The 21,766-nt window shown below is 54.6% G+C and overlaps 1 protein-coding gene across 1 annotated transcript in view; it reads right to left on the reverse strand.

Moving 5' to 3' along the window:
• Positions 1–7,658: 7,658 nt before the first annotated feature.
• AGRN (agrin) overlaps positions 7,659–21,766 on the reverse strand; it is a 121,671-nt gene continuing 107,563 nt past the window's right edge. The window contains exons 25-38 of the mRNA XM_009274196.2: positions 21,635–21,766; positions 21,134–21,363; positions 20,512–20,646; positions 20,253–20,346; positions 19,660–19,824; positions 19,132–19,243; positions 17,990–18,001; positions 16,477–16,593; positions 15,953–16,142; positions 15,127–15,214; positions 12,047–12,079; positions 10,251–10,475; positions 9,462–9,565; positions 7,659–7,816 (exon numbers count right to left, since the gene is read on the reverse strand). The exon at positions 21,635–21,766 is cut by the window's right edge and continues 12 nt beyond it. Coding sequence (XP_009272471.1) covers positions 7,659–7,816; positions 9,462–9,565; positions 10,251–10,475; positions 12,047–12,079; positions 15,127–15,214; positions 15,953–16,142; positions 16,477–16,593; positions 17,990–18,001; positions 19,132–19,243; positions 19,660–19,824; positions 20,253–20,346; positions 20,512–20,646; positions 21,134–21,363; positions 21,635–21,766 — 1,795 coding nt within the window. The remainder of the gene's footprint in view (positions 7,817–9,461; positions 9,566–10,250; positions 10,476–12,046; positions 12,080–15,126; positions 15,215–15,952; positions 16,143–16,476; positions 16,594–17,989; positions 18,002–19,131; positions 19,244–19,659; positions 19,825–20,252; positions 20,347–20,511; positions 20,647–21,133; positions 21,364–21,634) is intronic.

Raw genomic sequence — 21,766 nt, forward strand, 5'->3', positions numbered from 1 at the left:
ACCCTCCAAGCTGGCAAGCATGCTCTCCGTCGCATGGCGCATCCGTGCTCCTTGCTGGGCAGCTCCGCAGTACCCGAGTCTTGACAGCATGTGAGATTTCACACCAGCGGCAATTTCAGATGGCACTCAGTACCCAAACACTACTAAAGGTCTGGATTTTGGTGTTGAGTTCGCAAAGACTTGAGAGTCACGCTACCAAGAGAACGAAGCAAGGCACCAGACACTGGGCATCTGAGGCTGGCAAGGCTCGGCCACGTTTGCTGTTATCCCTAAACACCCCCAGCTCGGGGGCCGCTTTGGGGTCAGGAGGGCACAATGTCCCCAGAGTGGGTGCCCCGCTCTCATCCCAGCATCTATGGTGGGACAGGGATGGTGACACCCAAATCTTCCACTGGGGTAAGCTGGGGTCAGGTGTGCTGTAGGCATGCTTTACGCCTTGTACAAGTAGAGCACGTTTTGCCATCTGAAGTGTAAATTCAGAGGCCTTTAACAAACTCATGTCAAATATATGTTGCTTCACATAAAAGACAGAAATTAACCCAAAGAAATGCCCTGAATCTGGCACCTTTCATGAATGCTGGGTGAGAAAACAAAGCCAGCTGTCCAAGAGAGAGAAAAAGCCAGGATACAGCCAGCGAGCACCCCCCCCCCAGTCTACCCGTAGTGGCAAAAATAGCAGTTTTATAACTATAATAAGACTCAGCGAATTCCATGTCTATTCGGGGAATACCCGGAGAGCTGGCAGCAGGAGCCAGCTCATTTCTCAGCGAGGAGGACTGGCGGGTTGCATAGCTTTCCTGCGTGCCACTGGATTGCTCATGGGGCAACAAGGACCACAGAGGCCAAATAGCAACCCTGATAACAATGACCCCCGTCCTCTCCTTCCTCATTTCCCCTGCCATCATTGACCCCTGTCCTCTCCTTCCTCATTTCCCCTGCCATCGAGGCTCCTAGTTACTGGGACCTTCTTTCATAGCACTGAGACTTCATTGTGGGAGACCAAACTGTGACTTCTGTGTGCGCCTGTCTCATATGGTGGGGGGGAACAAGACCCTTTCTCAGGGCAATGCAGATGGTCAGGGAGGGACTGCTGTTCAGCTTCTTGGTTAAAAACAGATCAAAAGGAAACCCCTGGAACAGATCTCCCCCCTTCTTGTAAGGTACTGGGTTCTAGACTATGCAACTGGGACGCAGATAACTGGTGAAAATGGTCCCCTCCTGCGAGATCTTAGCCCTCCTGTCTCCTGTCCATTGGAATGCTTTGATCGCATGGAAATACCCAGCAGAGAAATCCAGACTCTGGCCTGGGAGCTCTCTGCAGCCAGAACATCCCATTTTGTCGGTGTTGGGATGGTGCCTGTCCCTCAGGGGACCTGCTGCAATAGAAACGCACCGTGACAATAGCAGACGTGCTAGATGTCTGTGTGACCCCGTCTGCTCTCTAACCTGCTTAGTCTCAGCTGGTGGCTGGCTGGGAGAGGCTTTAACGGTGGCCGGGCTCTACCCTGCTACGCTTCCCCCGGCAAGGAGAGATGTTTCAGGCTGCCAGGTGGTGGCTGGAGGCACCTGCTCTGCTGTGTGCCCCCGGAATGGGGGAGCAGCCAGGCTCCTGTGTGCCTGGCATAGCTGGCCCAGAGAGCAGGAGAAAGTGAGTTTCGGCAGGCTATTCAGGAGCTCTGGAATCTGGTATTTCTGCCCCAGCCCTGAGGCATTTCCCACCGCAGGCAGAGGAGAGCATATTTTTAGCTCTAATCTATATGTTCTCCTGGGAATATCTACAAGGGTGGGAGAGTGGCTGGAAATGCCATGTGCTAATAGCCAGGACAATACTGGCAGCATGTCTAGGAGCGAAGAAAGGTGAGAACACTCCTGGGGAGGCATAATGTTTGTCTTGCAATTACAGAGCATGTCCCTGGGCTGGAGAATTCCCAGGGGATAGAGCAGAAGGTCCCCAGTGAGAACAGGGTTGACGTACCACCAAAATGTTGGCCACTGCTAGAGGGGGGAAGCAGTCACACAGGACAGGAGACTCGGGAGAAAGCTCATCAGGAGCCTTTGTGTCCAGGCTGATCTCTGGGTTAGGGCACCAGACTCTCCACAGGGAGTGCCTCTGAAGATGTTAATTTCTGGGAACAACGCTCCCAAGTGCCTTTAATGTTTGCAGTGAGGACAGCTATAAAGATCCCATTTCAGCTGCATCAGTCATCCAGAGGAGCACCCAGTGCTACTCAAAGTGACTTACAATTTCCTCCTGAGCTGTTCATTGATATAAGCACAGCTTCACACGCTTGCATTTCCATTTGCAGGTTGGGAAGGCATAGCTAGGTACCAGGACACAGCTCTCCAACAGCTGGTGCTGGGAACGCAGAGGAAGCGACTGGGATTCCAGTCTGACGGAAGGGAATGCCCCCAGGTGCGCTTTGGCCAGACACTGTAAACTAGTCCCATTCCCTCAGGTCCGCATGGGGCCAGGACCCTCACGTTACATCCACCTGAGAGACGGCAGCTCAGGCAGCCCAGCACCACTGCGTGTGCTGAGCTTTGGGAAGATGTTTGCACTCCCAGCCACAGCCACAGGAGCTCCATAAACCCTTAAATTCAGGGCATCTACATAGCCCTGAACTGTAGACCCTGCGACAGGCTCCTTTGATGAAGAGCCAGAAAGACCACGTTCATGGGCCAAGTTGTCTACTCACAAACATTGCAGCCCCTTTTCTCTCTGAATAACCACATTTTCCCAGCCAGAGGCACAGAGGTACATTACAGAGCAGCGTAATGGATCATTACGCTGCTTTGGCAGGTGAGGAGAGCGCAGTGCAGGGAGTGGAAGCGACCAGCCCGAGGCCCAGGCTGCATCAGCAGCAGAGCAGGGAAAGAAATCAACAGCTCCTGCTCCCCACCACACATGCTGCAAAATGAGGCCAAGCAGCCACGGAGCCGAGGAGTCCAGATCTATTAACAGCCACTACCCCAGGCTACAGGGAAAAGGGATGTGGGCCACAAATAGTACTCAGCAGAGACTTAGGACTGGTCTGTCATATTCCAGAAGGACTAGCCCCCGCCAGCCTGGCTAGCAGCAGCAACCTCAGGAACAAGCAAGCTAGTCGGTCTCTCACTTCACACTGACCAGCTAAGCACTCAGGAAGCAGGCAGCTGTAAAAGGCTATACACCAGATCAAAATCCCATGGGAAGCCCCTGCGAGACCATTCACACGATCGCCAAAGCAACACACCCACTGCCCTTCACATCCCCCGGGTCCCCCCCTCGGCTTCCCCACCATCCTGTTGAAGCCTCAGCTCAGTGGCTTAAGAAGAATGGAGTAAGCTGCTTTTAGCCCTGGACTGAAGCTCCTGGGGATGGGAGATGCTCACAACTGCCTGTCGGGGTTAGCTGTTCCCAGAGGCTAGGGGTGCCAGAACAAGCTGAGGATGCCGTAAGACCATCCAACCCCAGCTGCCCTCTCCTTCTTTAAGACACCTTTGCTCCCAGTGAGAGCAAGCTGGGCAGTCAGGCTTGATGCACACACGGTGTTCCCGAGAGCACTGAGCAGGCTGCTCTCGGAGCAAGGGCTGCCAGAAAGCGTGGCCAGGCCATTCCCCTGACTCATGCTTGCTGCCTGCCCAAGCGTGCCCCCAGTGTGGCTCCTGTCCTCCTTTCCTTCCTCTTTCCCCTCACAATGGGTTTTTCCAGCCTGTAGTAAAAAAAAAACAACCCATCCAGCTGCCAGAGCTCGGCTTTTCATTCTGGCCAAGACAACGATAGCTTTTTCTCCTACTGCTTTGCAGCAAGCTGGCAAAACGCCTGTGAAAGAGGTACTGACTTTGCAAGTCCATGCCTGTTGTGGCATAATAAGGTCGTTGTCAAGAAGACGCTGCACCAGGAGGCTGATCTCGAGCAAAACATGGCCCCAGTTGTGAGTTGTGCAACCCCTGTGGCTGTTCAAACACTGGCCTCATTGTTCCCCATTGTGAGTCTTCGGCGTCTCATTGTCCATTGAAAAGCCGGTTCCTACTGAGCTGGTGCAGACACCAATCAAACGCGCATCACTGCTGGAGATCAGAATGACTCGGTTTGCTAAATTAGCTGCCTCCCAAATGGCAGGAAACCCACGTTCCTTTCTCACTTCACATCACTTGGATGAACACGAGCTCTAGACTGAACAAAATTCTCCACCTCCCACCTTCTTTTCTTGCAGAAAGATGAAGCTGCAGAGATCAGAGAGCTATGGCTCTGGCCAGGTGGAAAGGCCCCATTAGGAAGACCTGTTACAGAGCAGGAACTCAGATGCTGGTACATCTCAAACCACATCCTTGCATATTTGCGACTGGCTTTCCATGGCTCCTCAGCTTACAGAGGGTAAAACCCAGGGGAAACTGCTGCCATCAGTGAGAAGCAGGCCACAGAAGCATCACTTCAGTCTTGTTGACATGACGTGATGTCAACGGGATACGAAGCCTCTTTTGAAAATGCTACCTAGGAAGAGGTGATAAAAGCATGCATGGCAAAGAAGGAAAAGCTAGCGGATACTTGAATAGGTGAAACCATTCAGAGCGCGATCAGACGGCCACAGAGGAGGGGAAGTAAAGACAAACAGGAGTCCTCCTCCTGCAAATACTGGGGGGATAGGACTGAGGTTGGCATTCATAAAGAGGCTGCATTTAGAAGATACAGCAGGTACCTGCATGAGCTAAGGGAAACAGAGAGGGAGATACTGGTTTGACTTCACACAGTATCTGCCCAGGAGACAGATATTCACCAGTGAGGAAGCGTGAGGCACACAGTACAAAGAGAATAAAAAAGCAATAGGCCCCTTAAAAACATATTTAATAGTTTTCAAACTTTATTTCATGGTGATTGACGAAAGACACAAGTTAGTAATGGTTATATCATGCTGCTCCTCTACTGTGCATTGCCCTTCAGAATTCATACAGCAGTTCACAATGGTCATTAATTTACCCTATAAATGAAGCCACATGGACATTTTTTTTTTAAAAAAAGCAAAAAAAAAAACCCCAGGGAAAAAAACCAAACCTCAATGTCTTTTTTTTTTGTACATACATGTTATAAATGCTATTAAAAATAAAGCCGAAGTTAAGTGCACAGCCCCTAGGGAGCACTGCTGAATCTGACCTTGGTTCAAGATGCTTGACAACGAGGACGCAAGGTCCCGTTTTAAGGCATTTCCAAGCCCCAGCAAAAGCAGACAGAGTTTTCGTTTAGTTGGTTTGTTTTGTTTTTTTTTTTTTTTTTGCAGTGACCCTGGCTTCATTTCAGTGGCATTCTAGAAAATTAGCAGCTTCCTCTGTGCATGCTCCTCTGCCTCTGGAGTTGGCACATCCAGCCCTCAGTCCCAGCCAACACAGTTGCGTGGCCCAGCTAGAACTCACGGTCTCAAAGCACAGATCGAGGGTCTCGCACCTCCCTCCCATCCCACCCCATCCTGCAGTCCTAGTTAGCCCCCGTCTATCTACACCTTGTGATCAAAATACAGCAGTCCATCCCTTTCACAACACAGTCACAGTACTCCCCACCAGGAACCACAATTTATATACAGCAGCCACTTAAAATGTGGTATTGTCACACACACAGCCACACACACACACACAGAGGCTCCATCCCACAGAGGGTGCAGCCCCCCATGGAATATTTAACCACTGGATTTTTAGAGGAATGTCAATAGATTAGGCATAGATTTTTTTTTAATTAAAAAAAAAAAAAGAAAGAAAAAAGAAACCCAAATGGTTTTACACTACGTTCTTCCCCTTTGTAACATCTGTGTTCAGAGCTCACCCTGAGAAAAGTAATTTGACTTTTCATGGCTCAAAATACAGTGCCAAGAAACAACACTTTTAAAGGGCGCACTACGTTGTAAAGGTACACGACAAGGTATGCTAGAAATTTATGGTAAAACTGCAAAATGATGGCACCCTGGATATTAAGTAACACTTGATACCTGGCACGATCCTTCAGATTAATTCTCTACGCTCCATAAAGCTGGTTTTACACAGAGCAACGTCAGCTGCCATCTCAGGGTGGGAAAGGGACACAGTTGTGCCCCGGTGGTGGAAAGGGACATAGATGCTGGACAGCATCAGTAAATTCTTCCCATGGAGAAGGAACCTGAATGGAGTAGGTCGTTTCTTTCATAGCTGCAATCCGTTTGTTCTTCTGCTTACAGGAGATTCAGTGTTTGCATGCAAATGTGCGCTGGTTGACAGACACTCGCAAACACACGTACATTCATTCAGAAACACACATACTGGCTTTGTAACTGGCACCGCAGTATTTGCTTTCAAGACTTGCATGGAGGAAGAAAATCCTTAAAAAAAACCTCCTCCCAAACGCTACTGCCTCGACAGCTGACTCGCGCCCCACTCCCATTTCAGCTATTGCTGCTGGGCTGGCAGTATCCAGAGGAGCTTTGATCACGGCGTGGAAGACCCTGCATTGCACTGGGCACTGCAAAAACTTGAAGTCAAAGGTAAAACTCCAATTACTCTTCATGGGAGAGGCTCTAATACCAGCTCTACAGAGATTCACGTGCTGGCCAGCTGCAAGCATCCTCATGGTAGACGGAGGGCAAGTCATGCCCGGAGGCTGGAAAACAGACATGGGTCATGGAAGGACACATCCAACAGGTTTTTTTTAAAGTGAAAAGGGACCCAGTGCCCATGCCCTGGCAGCCCGTTTGACAGCGCTGGAAGAGGGAGAGCACTTCCAGCTCTTGAAGACGTGCTGCAAGTTCTCACCGGTGCACGGGAGGGCAACGCTTGGTACACAGAAGCTCTTGGGAAGAGCAGCCAGGGCAAGCAGGTGGTTAGGACATGTCTGGATAAACGCAAAGCGTGGAAATGAGGTTTCACAGCTGCTTCTGCACATGTCCAAGAGGAGGAGGAGGAGAGCCAACAGAGAAATCAACATTTCCCCCACAGCACCTCTCAGTCCAGCAAACAGTCATAAGACAACCAAAGAGCAATGCTTTTCTGCCTGCTCAGAGCAGACCTTGGTCTCTCTTCCAGTGCATGGCATCCCTGATTTTAACAGAGCATAAAGGAGAAAAGCACTTGAGATTCTTACACACATAAATTATAGTGAGAGGAAGGGGGGGGAGGAGGGAGATAGGGTGAACACAGGGCCGGGAAAAGGTTTGGCAGAGCCAGGCCCCAAAGCAGGGTGGCAATTCCCGCTTCTCTGATGGCCACTTCCCTGCTCAGCCAGCACTGCAGAGGGGGCTTTGGGGCCAGGCCTGAGATGGGAAGGCGGTGAATCCACGAAGGCCACACGTCTCGCCAGCACCAGCATCCTTTCCCCCGCGGGCATGAACAACAACCCAAGAACACAAGTAAGGAGGGGGAAAAAGAACCCAAAAAGAAGCTTCAAGTATGAATAAGATTTACAATGCAGGTGCAGTGGGGAAGTTCTTCTGTCACTTCTTGGAGACTTGGTTCAAGGTTTGTTCTTTGTTGCTGCTGTTTGATTAGAGTCTGACTGACCTGGATAGACTGCAACCGAACAAATAACCCAAAAGAAAAGGTGTTTCCTCCCCTCCCATTCCCCCCTCCCCCCAAAATATAAAAAGCAATAAGTTTACAAAAATAGAAAATAATTACAGCAATAGGCAGGAGGGAGGGAAGGAGAAGGAAGGGTCCCTGGGGGTCTATTTGGCTGAGCAGTGTAATATCGTGGGGTTGTTTAAAGCGTCCTCCACCAGATGCAGTTCTTGGGGCTCGACAATCACCTCCCTTATCCAGCCAATAAAGCCAGTGCTGTAGGCCTTGGGCAGCTTGTGAGCCACGCTCAGCTTCTCCATTCCCCCTGCGAGAGACAGCACAGAAGGTCGGGTGGGAAGACAAAGGAGACGCTGCTGTGCGAGGCAGCAGCCTGCCCCAGGCAGCATCGCACACTCACGCAGTGCAGGCGCTGCTGGGAATGCCCTCCTCAACAGTGGGGAAAAACCTCTTTCCTGGCCGGTATTTATTTTCATTTAGATCAGAGAAATGCCAGTTCCAACCAATCATACAGGTTTCCTGAAGCCACTTAAAACAGTAATTTGCATTCTAAAATACCAGTCCAACTTAAAATACTTCATTTCCTTGGAGCTTGGTCCCAAATTCAAACTGAATTTTATTTCAATTACTGAAACGTCAACTATGGCTCATTCCAGGCCCTGAAATTATGAAAGGCTTGATTGCAAACAAAACCTTTGGAAGAGCCAGCGGGGAAGCCAAGCAAAAATTTCTCATGGAAAAATTCTGCTTTCCTCATAACTTCTAGGTTGACTTCAGAACGAGAAATGGCATCTGGGATACGGTCTTTTCAGAGGTAAGGCTACATTTTTCAACATGAACTCTTTGTAAGTCAGGTTAGACCTGAAACTACAGGCTTAGACCGGGAAGATAAGAACAGATGCTTCCAAAAAGTGTGAAGAGAATCTAATTCACTGTTTCTTCATTACAGATGATCAAAATCCCCAGATGAACATTTCCGTCCATTGATTTCTGTGGCCCTTGTGCCCGCTTGCAATCCTGAACGCTAGGACTGCTACAGCACCTGCCTGAGGAGAAGCCCAGTCCTAAACTTACAGATGGAGAGCTGAGTCACGTCATGCAAGTTCCTCAAGAGACAAACAAAGCCCAGGACCTGCAGCATCCCCTGTCACTGGGCATCCTTCTTTCATCCCTTCAGGCTCCAAAAAGGACTTTACTATCCTCTTAGCCCAGATTAGTATTTAAACACAATTATCCTACACTTGCGGGTGGATTTTTTGCCGATTCGAGCTGTTGCAGGACACATCCAGCCTCTGTCTGTGCGGACAGATCTGCCGCAGGCAGTGTGAGATAGATGCAATGGGCCAAACTCCGTTTGCAGGATCAAAATACTTAGGTCAACACAAATGGAACTGACTCTGCTGCACACAGGAGCACATTCTGGCATGTCTGCTTATTCTGTTACGCAAATAAAAGCAACGTTTAAAATCTGGGTATTTGCATACTTCCAGACAGAAGTACCCTTCTCTCAATTCAGCCATTTCACCTTTGGGAACCAGAGTTACCCAAGCAAGTGACATTTGGGAGGCTCGTGAACTAGCGGAGGCTTCCACACGTGAGGGAATTTGGCAGGTGGGAGCACTCTCAGTTTGAAGAGAGAGAGGGTGCTCCATGCCATCGGCAGCAGGGGATCCAGAGCCGCAGGCCAGCTAACGGTTCTCTTCGGGGGACATGGTGACATGGAAAAGACTGGCATTTGGTAAAGCCAACCCTTCATCCCTCAGCTGTCACCAGCATCCTGCCCTAGTAGGCAGAGAACAAGCCGGGGACTTCTTAGGTCAAACTTGTCAAAGCCACTTGGGAGGCAAAGGCGTCCCATTGAAACAAGTGAGGGAGCATCAACGTCCCAGCTCCGGCTCCGAGCCCCTCAGCAAGGGGCGCAGGGGAGGTTCACCCTTTCCACACCGACTTACCCAGCCACAGGGCCCCATCTGTATCTAGCTGTGTTGCACCAAGCGGGGAAGAGCCAGCAATGGGGGCTTCGTTGCCGACTTGAAGGGAACCTTCTCTCTGTACCCTGCTCCCGGAGGGAGAGAAGAAGAAACAGAAGATGATTAGCAACCTTAAGAGGAAAAACCCACAGCTGCCCTCTGCTTTACGCTAAATCCAGACACTGGGCACCGTCAGCCCTTCTCCACCTGGAGAGGAGTGGGGAACAGAGCTCTCCCTCAGGCTGCGTAGCACAGAGCAGCCCTCGGTGCAACCCCCTCCCCGGGGAGCGCCACACAGCCGGCAGCAAGCGCTCCCCTCCAGCATCCCCTGGGCATCCCGCAGCCCCGCCGTCAGCCCTGCCAGCGACCACAGCTTCCTCCCGCGCCCTCCAGACCCATCAGCAGAAATCCCTGGCATGCCAGCCGCATGATCCGCTCACCACTCCCACACCACCAATAAAAATAAAAGGGACGGCTCGGGCTCAACACGAACAGAATGTCAAACCCTCAGCCAGCTAAAATAAAAGGCACGAACCTTTCGTACCTCCTTGAGCCTGCCCCTTTGACATTTCCAGGCGTGTCACAACACGCACCCCTCCAACACGGCACTGCCCACATGCCTCTCCTCTATTATTATCCAAGAAGAGGAGTGACCCTCGGGGATCACAGGGCATGGAGTCACGGCCATGACTCAGGCTCCCTAGTTCACAGCTTGCCCATCCCAGAGCAATCTGCCACGGTCCTGCCCTCCCCTCCTCCTAGCCTTCACACCTGTATGCTTTGATATGAATCCACTGGTTGGTGTTGACTGGGACCGTGGATCGTAGGACAACTGGCTTGGAGCCGAGGTCGTAGGTCATTTGTACGAAGCCATCCACTATGGCGAGGGCAATGTAGTCTGATCGCTCCAGCCCTTTCCCACTCCACAGGATCAGCCCCTGAGTGGCTTCTGTTTTGATGCTTAGTTCAAAGTGGTTCGACTGCAAGGCCTTCTCGCTGCACGGGGAGATGGGAGCAGGGGAGAAGACAGAGCAGAGTTAAAAACACGGCTACAAAAGCAACAGGCAGCCAGTCAGCTCCTCGGAGCAGCCTTCTCTGTTCCCAGCCAACTAGCTCACCTGCTGAGGACAACCTTCAACCGACCTTTGGCATCAGGCTGTGCATGGGGTCTCAGTCCCTACCTGTTGCACTTGAGGGGTCGCAGCCTTTGCAATATCCCAGGCCTGCTCAGAAGGCCTGGTGCATGGCGGGGGGAGCAGATGGAAAGCTCTGAACCAGGCCACAGGATCAAAGAAATGGCTCTCTGAATGTCTCTTAGCCAGCTCCCACTCAGAGTAGGACCACAGCCAGCTGGCTCTGCCCAGCTGAGCTTGGGGACACAAGAATGGAGCTTCTCCATCTTCCTGCTGACCTGAGCGGGGGCTGCACAGTTCTCCTGGGGATGAAGTGTTTTCCCCAACATCCCGCTTGAACCTCCAAAGACACAGCCTAGGGCTACTGCCCCTTGCTTTTGCCCTCCATGGAACACAAAGTTCAGACACATCAACCCCTGCAAGCTGTGACACAAAAGTCTTGGTTTTGCTTCCCCACACGCAGGGGCTGAAGGAAGAGGTCTGTTACATGGGCTGGTGAACAGTACCGGGCTGGCCCCGATCCGGCCAGCAGGAGGGTTTTCCCCACAGAGCTGCCTTTGATTTGGGAGAGGTCAGAACAGAGAGGACTCTGTTGGCCAGATCGGGAGAGCTGTGGGCAGCAGCTGAGCTGGGGTCGACACCATTTCACCAGGACGCTTGCAGGCGTCCAAGGTGCAAGCAGAGCCGGGGTGCCTGGGGACCACCGCTCCCCAATGCCATCACCACACAGCCATCAGCCTTGGAGACATTTGCTCTACACCGCTGCCTCTGCTTGACCAAAGCCCAGTGGGAACCTGAGGCTGGGGACTGCGAGGCGATGAGCACCCTGCAGTTTGAAGGGGATGGAGACCGTCCACAGAGGCAGAAAGCCTTCTTTATCCTAGATGTGGAGTCTTTTCCCAAGGGAGGAATGAAGGAAGGACAGGATTTCCCCCACATTGGCATCCCCGTCTTTGCTCCGTCCCTTTTGGAACAGGCAAAAGGCTCTTGGCAAGAGGTGACATTGCCATATGGAGTCGCCATCCACTCTCCTGGGATGCTCTGAGACACACTGCTGACACATGTGCACACATAGACCAGACAACACATTGGGCAACACAGACAGCTTTTTATTCCCAAGGGACACTGCGTCCAAAGGGCTGGATGAGGGCTGTACTGTCAAGGTAACTCAGCCTCTCCCCTCAACCAGTGGCTATTTGCTGTCTAGGTCCCCCAGGAGTGAGGGCCAGAGCTGGAGCTGCATAGGAGCTGCTGTTCCTATGCTGGAAGGACAGGGCTTCCTTCGTGTTTACTCTCATCATCTGCAGAGCTGTATCCCTTATAAATAAAAAGCCAAGGGCACGGACACACAGAACACGCACAGAGACAGCGACATGCTGAGGCAGCAACAGCAGAGCACGAGACACAAGAGTTGAAAGCCTGGCACAGACTCACCTGGGCTCCGCAGGATAGTCCAGCGCTTCGGGACTTAGATGCGGGAAGAAAGGGGAGCATGCGATAAGCGCAGGACAGCGGAGGAGACCCTTCCCTCCCACCCCGCTCACGGACGGGGAACAGCCCTGCTCAACAGCAACAGCTCTTCACCCTACGCAGTGCCCAAGCTGAGAAAACCACCCAGCGTGAGCGGGAAGCCTCAGCCACTGTCCTTGGGGCTGAGTTTCCTCAAGCCAGCGAGACAAGTTGGCAAGTTGTTGCTTAGCCAGGGTGAGCATAATAATGCCGACGAGCGAATACAGCCCTGTCCCAGCGGTGCAGGGCCTCTGCAATGCTCTCCTGCGTCAGGACTATCAGTGTTCCTGCTAATCACCCACGCTGCCCTGCTGGGATGCGTATCCCAGGACAGGACAGGACAGAGGGCAGCACTGCTGGGGGAAAGGAGCTTTTGGTCCATGGCCCTGCGTGAGGACCCCTTCCTGGGCAGACCTGCAGGCAGGTCTCAGGCTGGTTCTTTGGGATGCCGCGGAATGGGCTCCCATCTAGCCAGATAGCTGAATTGTCACGTAAGGCCTCTGAGTCAGGCTTGGGGCACTTGGGCAGCAGGGCGTGCATGGAGAGGGGGAAACCCAGGACTACAGCTGTCCTGCTGGCACTGCCTGCAAGCGTTAGGGGCTACAGGCCCGGCATTACAATCAGCTCTAACTAGAAGTATATATAAAAATGGACGTTCAAAAAAAAAGTACGGGCATGTCATGGCCAGCAGAGCCCAGAGAAGCAATTGGAGTGTTAGTCCTGCCCAAGGCACACCCCGGTATCTGCCTGGAGGCAGAAGAAACTACTTTTTATGGACAGCCCAACGGGTCCTTCAGCCCTGGCGGGGCTAGTGAGTGCCGCTGCCAAATCCCAGCAGAGGGAGCTGGGGAGAAGTGCTAAGCTCCCTTGCAGGATGGGGCATGCACAGCCAAAATAGGCTGGCTCAGGCAGGGAGAAGGCTGGGAACAGTGACCTTCCCTTTGCAGAGCACTGGGAGAGGCAGGACACAAAGGTAGCAGCTTTCTGCTCATCTGCAGGGAAGTGGCTCATGTCTGTGCAGAGGGACAGCTGGGCACTCTGTCACGTGGCAGAGCTGTTGTGCAGGCCACTACATGCCTCTCGTTGCTGTAGGGCACCGTCTAGCTTAGGAGGATGCTTGGCTCCTAAAAAGCCCTTTCCAAAACACCCGAGCACCTCCCAAACCGTTGTGAACATGCAGGTGATGGGGTCTGTGGCTCCCCAGGTGTTGACACGCATGCATGCACGCAACTCAGCCTCCCGAGCCTCTGTCTGACCCCAGCTTGTAGAAAATGAGGTGAAATGGGGATGTGACAGGCAGGTATCACTCAAACTCTCCACCACACAGTGGGGAATACAGCTGCATGAACCAGTGCTTCTCTTCCACTCCTGCCGCTCAGCGAGACAGACAGACAGCAAATCAACAGCTGTCAAGCCCGCCCTAGGGAAGAAGCCCTTCTCCCCACGCGCCTGCCCCAGGACCACCTTCTGCCCCCCTGGCCACACTGCACGTTGTGAGGGGTTGCCCAGGCCACGCACCCCTGACCGGGGAACATTCTCCTGGCCTCCTCGCTACGGCAGCAACGCCACATTCGTGCTGGAAAAATCAGGGCAGGATCAGCACCCCTTATTTCCATCACCAATGCCTTTGCTACCGACGGAAGAGGTAAGTCACAAGAACTTCCTTCCCCTGTGCTCATCCGCTTAAACTAAGGCTAAGTTGCAGCATGCTGCTGGGACAACGTCTGACTGCAGCAGTGCCAGGCAGCGTAGCTCCTGCTGCATCTTGGCTATGTTTGGGCCCCTGTACCGCCACCAGAGCTGCGGTCAGTACCTGCGTCCTCCTCACCCTGACATGGGAACGCCTGCCCATGGCAGACCCCTGGGAGAGTGCCCGTACTCCTCCTCCCACACCTGCCCTGCGCTCCCCTGCAGGTGGGCTGGCGGTCAGGGTGGCAATGGGAGACGTGGTGGAGGGCAGATGGCTGCAGGGAGGAGCTGGGTAGCAGGGAGGACTGTACTTACGCGGGGATCTCATTGGTCAGGTGGCTTGAAAACAAAGAAACAAGGACATTGAGAAGAGACGGACAGACAGAGACTGACAAACAACAGCTCAACGCAGACGCCCTTCCCAGGCAGGGTGTTAGGGCAGCAGGGAATCTGAGGGTGTAAGAGGCAGATGGACAGAGCCTTATCCAATACCCTGTTCCAGTGCCGTGGAGCTGGGAATTAACCACAGGGGCTGTAGAAACCACGGGGGCTGTAGGAGCACAGTGCGGAGGGAGGGTACTGAGCCAGACCGCAGTGGACCGAGAGTCTCCTGTAGGAGAAATATCCAGCCCAGAGGCTGAAGAGGACCTCAGTCAGCAGCTGTGTACCGGGCTCTGCTTATCTTGAAAGAGAAGCCCCAGGGACCAGTACAGCCACAGAGACCACAGGGTCCAAACATGTACTCCTAGCCCATGGGGTCAGGGTCAAGCAGACGCTGGAGAAGGCTAGCCAGGTCCCACAGCAGCGACAGCCCGTCCCTGCTGGCAGAACCGACCCTTGCTGCACAAAGAGCCAGGGAGACAAAGGAGCTGGCAAACAGGCATGAATTAAACCACAGGCAGAGGTACCTCTTCCCTCAGCACAGCTCACCCAGCCCACGACCCATTCCTGAGCATGTGGGCAAAGAAAGGCACCGACCAGGAGCAGGGCACAGGCCACAATAACCATCTTCATGGGGCGCACTCAGCCAGCTTCATCCCACTCCCAAACCAGACTATGCTAACCCAGAAGGTGGCCCACATGCTGCAGAATGAGAACATCCAGACCTGAAGTTGGCCAGGCACTGCTGTTATGGGGAAAGCCCTCTGCCAACAAGGCAGCATTAGAGGTAAGGGCTGGAAGCGAGTGCTCACGGCCCCAGTTTGGCTTGCCCCTCTTTGAGCACTGCACTTGGACTCCTTCGACCCTACCTCTTCCTCCTGCTAACAGCCCTAACCCCTTGTTTTGATCTTGGTTCAGCTCAGCAGCCAAGTTACCTCTTTGTCACGGCATTGTGGTACTCCATATATGTCCTACCATCAAAAGCAATGGCCTCTGCATCTCCAGCAGCCTTCTCGATGATCACTGGAGGTGGGAAAAAGAAGAGCTGTCAGGCAACGTAGCGTGGCCTGTCCATCCTTGGAGACTAGGAAAATCCCCCTTTACACTAAGCATTCGTAACAGGAGGAAGGCATGCACAAACCTGCTATCCCTTGGGGCATGTCAGCACTGTGGCACTCTAAGCAAGCCCCTGGAAAGTTTCACTGTGGCTTTAAAGCCCCTGAGTTTGGACCATCTCCCTGTTTTGCGGCCAACTGTCATGAAACCTGCAGCCTTGTTGGCTTCCTCGCTGAAGCTGGGGAGAAACCTGGACATGGTGATGGCCCAAGTGCTAATCTCAGGGAGGTAGCAGGAAAGAAACACTGATCTGCTACGGCACCAAACCATGTTTCCCTGCCCCAGGCTGCTTCAAGTGAGCATAGCAACACAAGACAGGGGCAGAGTGCACTGACAGGAGGAGGTGACAGGGCCGGGTGATCTACCCGTGGGCAGCAGCGTTTCCCCTTCCACGTGCAGTGTAATGCCTGCATTTCTGAGAAATGGCATTGCCTCGACTTCACAGCTGCACAACAGTGCCAGCCTGCAAATGCCACAGCTTGTTTCCCCTGGATCCCTCCCAGCTGCCAAAACAGGGGCAAGACCTCAGGCTTGGCCTAAGCGGTGCACTGTCCTGCTGCTACCAGCTAATCATCAAAGCGGTTTCATTGACGTGCCTGACTAGTGGGTGAGGGTCCACATCCAGCCCTACCCTGGCAGTCTCACCTTTCTCACAGTGAGCCCCGGAGAAGCCCCTCTGGCAGGCACACTCGTAGCTCTCTAGCCGGGGGCTGCAAGTGCCTCCGTTCTGGCAGGGATTGGGTTTCTGGGTACAGGGGTGGCCTCGGAAGGGGGAGATCTCAATGGCGCTGCGAATGTTCTGCTCCTTCAGCACAGGCACCCCCTTGATGGAGATCTGACAGATGCAAGCAAGAAGAAGCACAAGAGTCAGCCTTCACCACCCCACCTCTCTGCAGGGCCAGCGGGAAGACAGAGGCCAACAGCCTCGGGGGGAAGGGGGAGATAGGAATGCAGCCCCAAGCCCCATGTGTTCCTGTGATGCACCCCCGCCCTCTGCTTCTGCCACCCGCTGCTGCCACTTTTCAACTGGGTATGCCCCCCGTGCACATGGACCCACGTGCCGGGGCAGCCCGCTCCCAGGCTCGTCCTCGCTCTCCTCCAGCAATGCCAGTGCAGATGGCGCGTCTCCCAGCCAGACACCTGCCCCAGGCTGCCCAGTAGGGCCTTACCCTCTGCACAGCTCCATCGAAGCTGGTGGAGATGGCGGCTGCTCGAGCTAGCTTGCTGAAATCAGGGGCTCCCCCCACATAAAACGGCTCCTTCAGGTTCAGGAAGGTGTGAGGCACCTGGGGAGGAGAGGGGAGAAGGTGAGGTGGAGAAGATGTCAGGCTATCCCTAAGCTGCAAGCTGGGCACTTGGCCCAGCTCCGTGGGGACTGAAGGAGGCTGCGAGCAGGGCAGCACTGCAGGCAGACCAGGCACCCATGCACAACCAGAAGCCGGGCTGGTGGGAAAGAAAGCAAACACCCTCCTGTCCCCCACACTCCCCCACTCCCTGCCTTCCTCCCTCAAGGCATGGGCTGTGTCCTGGGGCAGGGTTGGTGCGGGGCACCCCCAGCCACCTCTGCGGAGCAGAAAAGCCCCTCGGAAAGCATGCCAGGGGCCCGGCACAGCCTCTGCTGCGGCCGAGTGAGCAGGACAGCCCTGCCCTAGGGCAGGCAGGCAGGAGGTGGGCTGGGCAGGGCAAGGTGGGCTGGGCTCAGCATCCCACTTGGGAGCCAGTCCCCACTTTCTCCTCTGTTCCCTGTGCTGCTCCTGCCCCAGCCCGGCCGCCCCAAATGCCCTGCAGCCCTCTGCCTCCCTGCCCGGCCCGCCGGGACCTGCAGCCGGCCACCAGCCACGGCACTGCCGGGGTCAGCTGCCGCCAAGCACAGGGAGCGGATGAGCTCCACGTACCTGGCACCAAACCAGGCTGTGTAAAAGGGCGCTGGGAGAAAGGGGCCTCCAGCAAACCTCCTCATGCCAAGCTGCAAGGTTTTGCCTGCCAGCAGGCACACAAAGAAAAGATTTCCTGTAAATTTAATTTTGGGGAGATGCTGTTCTAACGCCCTCAGGCGTGGAGGCCTCCGTCTTTGCGTGACCCCCAAAACCAAGTAAACAAACGTTGCTTCAGTTTCACCAGGGCTAACGTTTAAACCCAAACTCATACCAGAGGCATTCGGCTCGGGTTCATCCAGCTGCTACAGGTCCCCTAGGGCAAATGGCTAGAGGAGGTTCTCGGGCATCTCACATGGCTGTGAGTTTAGAAGATAAAGACCCCCTCCTTGCTGTCACCCTGCAGCCCCAACTGCACAGCACGGAAAGTCCCAGGTGAGTCTTCAGCCACGTGGTTCACTGGGCACACAACAGGAGCGATGTCCCCTCCTGTGCAACTGGGATGGACCCAGAGGCACAGCAGCGAGGCAAAGATGCAGTTATATGAATCACTAGCTAATGCTTTGTGGAGTTAACACGAGAAACATGACCGGATTAATTGAAATGCTTCTGAAACAAAATGTAACAACTGGCTGGAAATTAATGACGGAAGAGGAAACAAGTGTCTCTAATCTACAGAGATCCTAAAGCTGCTTGGTCAGATGGGAAGGGGAGTGGGTGAAACACTGAGATCTGAATGGAAAACAAAAAAGAACAACGTGCCAATGGCAGATGAGATGAAGGTGCAGTGGGTCATACTTATCTTTACCTTACGGGATTTCTGGGATCCAGACAGCAGGGAAGGGAAAAATACAAATGAAAATCAAAGGGAGAGAGAGAAAGAGAGAGAAAAGGGAGATCAGTGGGTAACATCGTAACATGCAGGGCTGCAAGACCACCACTGCCACCAGTGCCCAGGGTAGCCGGGGAAGGGGAGCTGCAGAAGGCAACAGGAGGGGTCGCTGCCACCCTGCCAACCAGGGGTAACCTTCGCTTGGAGAGAAGCTTGAAAAGATGAGAGCGAGGGGAGGAAGAAATCCCTTCTTTTGCAGGAATGCTGCGTAAGCTTGATGCTGCCCTTCTAGGTGGATCTTAAGGATAAGTTCAGCAGCAATTGGGGCTTTTCCTGCATTATCAGCTTCCCCGCTGGAAAGGCGGATGAAAGAAAGGCCAGTGGCCCTGCCACGAAACCCCAGGGAACCGCTGTTTGTGCAAAGACAGAAGTGCAGAGGGGACAGGGCACAGGGAGAAGTCAGAGAGGTAAGCTGCCAGCTTGGAAACAGAGGAGAGAAGGCACTAATGGATTCAGCAGCAACAGCGCAACGGGGCTTTTACTGCTCCGTGACTTCCTCCCGGCCGAGCTCTCTGCACAGCCAGCACTGCGGAGGGCTCTTCAGCCCAGCATCAAGGGCACAGGCTGAAACCCACACCGGCCCAACACCGTGGCAGCACAGGCTGCAGGGGTGCCTTGCGTACCTGCCCCAATACCGGGACAGTCGAGGACCTGCAAAAAAAGGGGGAGGAGGGTGCGTGCATGCATGTGTGTGAGGGGGGCTCAGTTGACTGAGCACATCCCTGAAACCAAGGCCCCGAGAATCAGGGCACGCGTGTCGCTGGCAAAGGCGCTGCAGCTCTGTGTGTGGTGGGGGACAAGGAGGGAGGAAGAGCTGGAAGAGGTGTGCAGCTGCTGTCCTACAGCACCAGGGCCAGGCCGCAGAGCAGCTAAGAGAGGCAGGCAAGCTCTGCCCTGCAGCATCCTTTTCTCCCCAGGTCTTGCCCACTCCTCCTCCACCCTTAAAGCCATGCACCACAGGGCTTAAAAGCCCTTGAGTCTGGGAACTACTCGGCTCATTTCACATGAGAGGAGCATGGCTGGAAGCCCAGAGAGCTCTCCTTGGCTCATCAACTTACCGGTGACTCTCCCATCACCCTCTCGCCGTTGTTGATCCTCATTACCCCTTTGCGCCCACTCCTCTCCAACAAGACACTTATCCAGGTGTTTAGGGGAACTGGCTCTTTGCTCCTGATGGTGAGAAGGGAGGAGAAGACACACGGGTGAGAGCTCTGCCGTCACCACCTGCAAACACAGCAGTGTAAACATCCCCTGACCAGCTTGGGCTGCCCAGGCCACCGCAGCTTGATCAGCTCGGGCTGCCCGAGCTCACAGCCGCACAGACAGCCCAGCATTAGCCTGGGAAAGAGGCACAAGCCGGGGGCAGGCCCAGCTCTGCCCTGTCCCACAGAGGGACAGCCTGTCAACAGCCATTACTCCAAACAGCCAAGGCCAGTATGAAGCCTGCTCCCCCCCGGCTTCCTTATGGTTTTCTGGGGAGGGGAGCTCAAAGCCAGTGCTGGACGCCGAAAGCCACCGCTGTCCCTCATGCCTCTGTCATCACCACCACCCTGACGAGCAGCTCCCCAGCCCGCAGCCCACCCTACCTGAGCACAGCCGCCCCTTTGCCCAGGTCGTATCTGTACTCCAGGTAGCCATCGTGTAAGGCCAGAGAGACAAAGTCCCCTTTGCCATCTGTCTTCTGGCCATTGTAGAAGATCATGCCACTGGGGTTCTTGGCCAGGAACACAACTTCCATGGACATTTTGTCCCTGAGGAGAGAAGGATTATGGATACCCTCCAATCCAGCTGCCCACACGCTCTCTTCCTCTGCCCCCGTGTGCCAAGCCCTTGGAAGACCTCTGCCTGCCTGGGACTACAGGTACGGCAGAGAGATGCCACTCCTGTAAGGCACCCTTGTCAGGTGAGAGATACATCTGCCACGTTCAGGATGCTGCTCCGCGGTGCCTATTTGCAAATGCCAAGCACCCGGGGCACGGTGCTGGCTCAGTCTGGCTGCAGGGATTCTGGCGATGCCAGTCCCTCTGGACAAAACCTCCAAAACCTGTCAAAAGGGAATACCTCTAGGGTGAGAGCCAGCGTGTGACAGGTGAGGCTCAGAGCGCGAGCTCTCTCCCCCAAATCAGCCACGCAGGCGATGCGCTCGCTTGCCCCTCTCCTGTTCCCTGACACTTACTGCAGGTCAGGAACGAAGGTCTGCAGCCCATTCAGCTCCAGGTAGGAGAAGCCATTGAACTCCGGGAGGAAGGGCATGGTGTGGTCCTGCTCTGTCACTGGGCACAAACGAGGGAATGGTGAGGAAGAGGAGGCAGAGCAGCTTCAGCCAGTGCCCCAGAGCCACAGCAGGCAAGGCCTCCTGGCCACCCAGGCTGGGGAAATCAGCACCTTCAGTTCCACCCCCTTCCCCAGACCCGCTCCTCTGCCAGCTCCCGTCCCACCTAGCTCGCAGAAGTCTCCTTCCCGGCCCATGGGACAGGTGCACAAGGCACCTCCCTCTGGCAGCACCAGGCAGGTGGCAGAGACGTGGCAGGGCGTAGGGTCGCAGGGATTCCTCTCGTCGGCACACGTTGGGCCTGCAGCAGAAAAAGCAGCCTGTCACATCAGTATCTCAAACCAAGAGCCATCAGGCACGATTTGGCCAGAGACAAATGTCTCTGATGTCTCCTGATGGCCCTGCCAGCCTTTTTCTCCTGTCTCAGGCTGGGTTCCCGCGACCCAAGAAGCCCCCCGCAGTGGACCCTGCAAATGGTAGATGATACCCTTGCCAGACTATGCTTTGCGCTGCCCCTAAAATGCAAGGGGAAATTTTTTTGTGCATGAGAACAGACAGATCCCAGCCCTTGCCTCGTGCATATGAATACGTCTACATCCTAAATTTATGGTCTTCACTGGATGCGGCTTCATCCTACACTTCTCCCTCTAACCCACTGCTGACACTCCACACCACATCCTCCCCGCCGTAGCTCACAACGTGAGCCCCAGAGGCTCTGGGATCCCTCAGGGTCAGCCAGCGGGATCAGGAGCCCCAGCAATGCGCTGTCTGCAGCCTCCTCCCCGTACCGGTGTAGTTGTAGACACACTCGCAGTGGAACATCTCTGCCTCCTTGACGTGGCAGATGCCACCATGGTGGCAGGGGTTGGGGTGACAGGGGTCGTTGCCGCACTCGCCCACCCCGCTGCCATACAGCACATCACTGCCTTTCTCCCGCAGGTCATACATCTGGTTGTTCACGTCCAGGAGGCGGATGCAGCCCTTCAGGCCGGTTGTAGCCGCAGTACGATCTGCCACCCTGAGGGGACAGAGGACAAAGTGGGCGGGGGTTTTGTCCCCGAGGACAAGAATGCAGAGGTCCTCCAAGCATCTGGGTCAGGCTGTGCTCCCCAGCAAGGGCATTAAGAGACACCCCCCCCAGGCCCAGAGAAGCTCCGCTCCACAACGCTCCCCCAGCCACCACCTGGAGCCTGCTAGCAGGCAGAGGGCTGCAGCCACCATGGATGCTCTGGCCGCGGCAGCAGCAGATGCTGCGACGCCCACGGCAGCGGTCCAGCGCTCTCACTCACACAGCCATTTGGTCCTCCGGCGCTCCCCCGATGAACAGGTCTGTGTCGAGGTTGAGCCCGTCGGTGCCTGTTGGGCTCTCCCCGCTGACGTGGGGCTCGCCGTCCCCAGACAGCATGCCACTGCGGCGGGGG

Source organism: Aptenodytes forsteri, unplaced genomic scaffold, assembly GCF_000699145.1.
Source record: "Aptenodytes forsteri isolate BGI_AS27 unplaced genomic scaffold, ASM69914v1 Scaffold16, whole genome shotgun sequence".
NCBI classification, from domain to species: domain Eukaryota; kingdom Metazoa; phylum Chordata; class Aves; order Sphenisciformes; family Spheniscidae; genus Aptenodytes; species Aptenodytes forsteri.